The sequence below is a fragment of the Rhagoletis zephyria genome, unplaced genomic scaffold, assembly GCF_001687245.7.
Source record: "Rhagoletis zephyria isolate East Lansing unplaced genomic scaffold, Rhagoletis_zephyria_1.1 Rzeph_scaffold_08262, whole genome shotgun sequence".
NCBI lineage: Eukaryota > Metazoa > Arthropoda > Insecta > Diptera > Tephritidae > Rhagoletis > Rhagoletis zephyria.
In genome coordinates this window covers 10071-13261 of record NW_016165342.1, presented here as the reverse complement: position 1 = coordinate 13261, position 3191 = coordinate 10071, and the positions used below count along the sequence as shown (strand labels likewise).

General features: G+C 35.1%; 1 protein-coding gene across 1 annotated transcript in view; it reads right to left on the bottom strand.

Moving 5' to 3' along the window:
* The window catches only part of LOC108374909 (uncharacterized), a 3589-nt gene extending 2038 nt beyond the window's left edge, over positions 1 to 1551 (bottom strand). The window contains exon 1 of the mRNA XM_017630954.1: positions 8 to 1551. Coding sequence (XP_017486443.1) covers positions 8 to 588 — 581 coding nt within the window. The 5' untranslated portion in view covers positions 589 to 1551. The remainder of the gene's footprint in view (positions 1 to 7) is intronic.
* Positions 1552 to 3191: the final 1640 nt, after the last annotated feature.

The window sequence follows — 3191 nt, the reverse complement described above, 5'->3', positions numbered from 1 at the left end:
ATAAAATGTATCGCCGAGGTTGAGCGATTCCACTATATCATCAGCGATTTTTACTTTTCTTAGTATTTTTTGCTCTGACGTTATGATTGCAGCTCGTGCCTGGGCAGGGAGTCGAGCTGTCCAGAGATCTATTAAACTATTTTCACTTAAGGATTGTCCAGCAACTCGTTTCATATTGCTGAACAATTGGCTAGGCTTTAAGTCGCCGAGTGGCATCTCGGAGATGACTTTTTGCAAGCGGCGCTGCTGACTTTCTGCAAAATGCTTAATAAGTTTCTCCTTAACATATTCATACTTATTTTGTGTCGGTAATTCACTAATAATGCTTTGCAGCTCTGACAATTTAGCAGGTGGTACTTGCGCCATTACTATGTTGTATTTTTTTAAGTCAGCTATAATCCCTGATGCCGCAAACCAGAACTCTAGTGACATGAAATAGGATTCAATGTGAGTATCAGCCATACTCGGTGGGTTAATTTTAGGAATCGCAAAAGTTGCCTCCACGTGCGAGCCAGCGTTAACTACGTCCGTATTAATGGCTGCATTGTTCGGGTCGCGATTGGCAGCATCGTCGTCAGTGCCCATCATCCTTTTTTCGGGGTCACCAAATTTATTTATTTACTACACAAATTTACTTTCTTTGCTTTGTATTATCTTTGAGTATAATTACAATAATAACCAGTTAAATTCTCTTAATTGATAATTACGTCTAGTCGGTTTTGATGTCCAAAGAAAAAAGGGAAGAAGTCGCAAGCACCCAACCGGAAGAGGCAAACGTCAACTCAAAAGAAAATGAGATGACACTTTCTGTGCACATGAAAATGCTGCCAGTATGAACGTTTTATAATTCGGAGTGGCCACATATATTCTTTAACAGAACAGCTAGGGTAAACTACCAAGGCTTAAGGGACTTTAGGGATCAAACGCACGAGAATATCAAAGCTTTGTTACTACATGAGCAAGAAGTGAGAAATGCAAGGATCAATTCAAAACGCTCGCCACCCAAAGAATATAATAGTGGCGATACTCTGTTCATAGCAAACAGACAAATCAAGGGGAAACAAAAGCCTCTTTTTAAAAAAGAAACAATCGCAGAAAATGGAAATGCGACACAGATATAAAAAATGTGTAATATAACATTAGACAAAAGGTTAATAAGAAGCTTAAGATTACTAGATTGCGGCGGTTCGGAATGCAAGCGTTTATGCGTTTGTAGTCGATGAAGTCATAGTGGTTCAATTCCACCTCGCTCAGTGGTGTGAGATGGCAGATTCGAGGTGGTTCAACTCCCCCACGGTAATCTTCTGCTTATTTGCGTGAAGCCACCCGTGCCATGAGTAGGTCATTTGCAATTATAAACACTTATGACTAAACGGGACCAACGCGGGCCTTCCATAGACAAATAATACCTATAGTCCGATGCAAAGAAACCATATATACACATTCTGTTAAATAAGTAAGCAAAAGTAACAAATGTATACGAGAATATATCTCGCGCAAATGCGCCAAAGAATAAAAAAATTTACGAAGAATAAAATAACATGCAAATATAATGCAAATGCAAATGCAAATGCAAAAAAAAGGAAAGCATTCCATAAAAACAAAAATAACCAGTAACCTGCTTAAAAGTTGAAAAAAATACTACCTTACTAGAAACTAATGCAAAAAAAGTAAAAGCAAAAAAAAATATTAAAATTAAAATTATTAGCCTAACTTACTACCCCGTACTAATGATACTAATCCTAATAATTAAATACTAACAAATTAATCGTCAAAAAATCCACCGTTAACACCTGGGTCCCCTTGAATTCCTGATAACCCTTATCCTCCCGAGCTCCACTCACTAGAGATAGTATTAGAAATTAAGAAATAATTACTACATTAAATTGTTAAAAATTTCGGCATACACGCTTCAAAAAAAAATTCCAAATAATTAATTATAAAGCATTCTGTATTCGATTTGACTTAAAAACTTAATTTCGAAGTAATTTAAAGAAAGAAAGTTAAATTCAATTCCTGAAAAGAAAATTATTTNGTGGCGATACTCTGTTCATAGCAAACAGACAAATCAAGGGGAAACAAAAGCCTCTTTTTAAAAAAGAAACAATCGCAGAAAATGGAAATGCGACACAGATATAAAAAATGTGTAATATAACATTAGACAAAAGGTTAATAAGAAGCTTAAGATTACTAGATTGCGGCGGTTCGGAATGCAAGCGTTTATGCGTTTGTAGTCGATGAAGTCATAGTGGTTCAATTCCACCTCGCTCAGTGGTGTGAGATGGCAGATTCGAGGTGGTTCAACTCCCCCACGGTAATCTTATGCTTATTTGCGTGAAGCCACCCGTGCCATGAGTAGGTCATTTGCAATTATAAACACTTATGACTAAACGGGACCAACGCGGGCCTTCCATAGACAAATAATACCTATAGTCCGATGCAAAGAAACCATATATACACATTCTGTTAAATAAGTAAGCAAAAGTAACAAATGTATACGAGAATATATCTCGCGCAAATGCGCCAAAGAATAAAAAAATTTACGAAGAATAAAATAACATGCAAATATAATGCAAATGCAAATGCAAATGCAAAAAAAAGGAAAGCATTCCATAAAAACAAAAATAACCAGTAACCTGCTTAAAAGTTGAAAAAAATACTACCTTACTAGAAACTAATGCAAAAAAAGTAAAAGCAAAAAAAAATATTAAAATTAAAATTATTAGCCTAACTTACTACCCCGTACTAATGATACTAATCCTAATAATTAAATACTAACAAATTAATCGTCAAAAAATCCACCGTTAACACCTGGGTCCCCTTGAATTCCTGATAACCCTTATCCTCCCGAGCTCCACTCACTAGAGATAGTATTAGAAATTAAGAAATAATTACTACATTAAATTGTTAAAAATTTCGGCATACACGCTTCAAAAAAAAATTCCAAATAATTAATTATAAAGCATTCTGTATTCGATTTGACTTAAAAACTTAATTTCGAAGTAATTTAAAGAAAGATAGTTAAATTCAATTCCTGAAAAGAAAATTATTTACGATGTTAATTTTAAGCTATCTAGGAGGTGAAAGTAGGATTAAGTTAACAATTTCGAATCTAATTCATAGAATCTGCCTCTGTGCAACCGTACAAGCATACGTCGTATTCAACCTACTGACATTTCAAACTGGTCCAC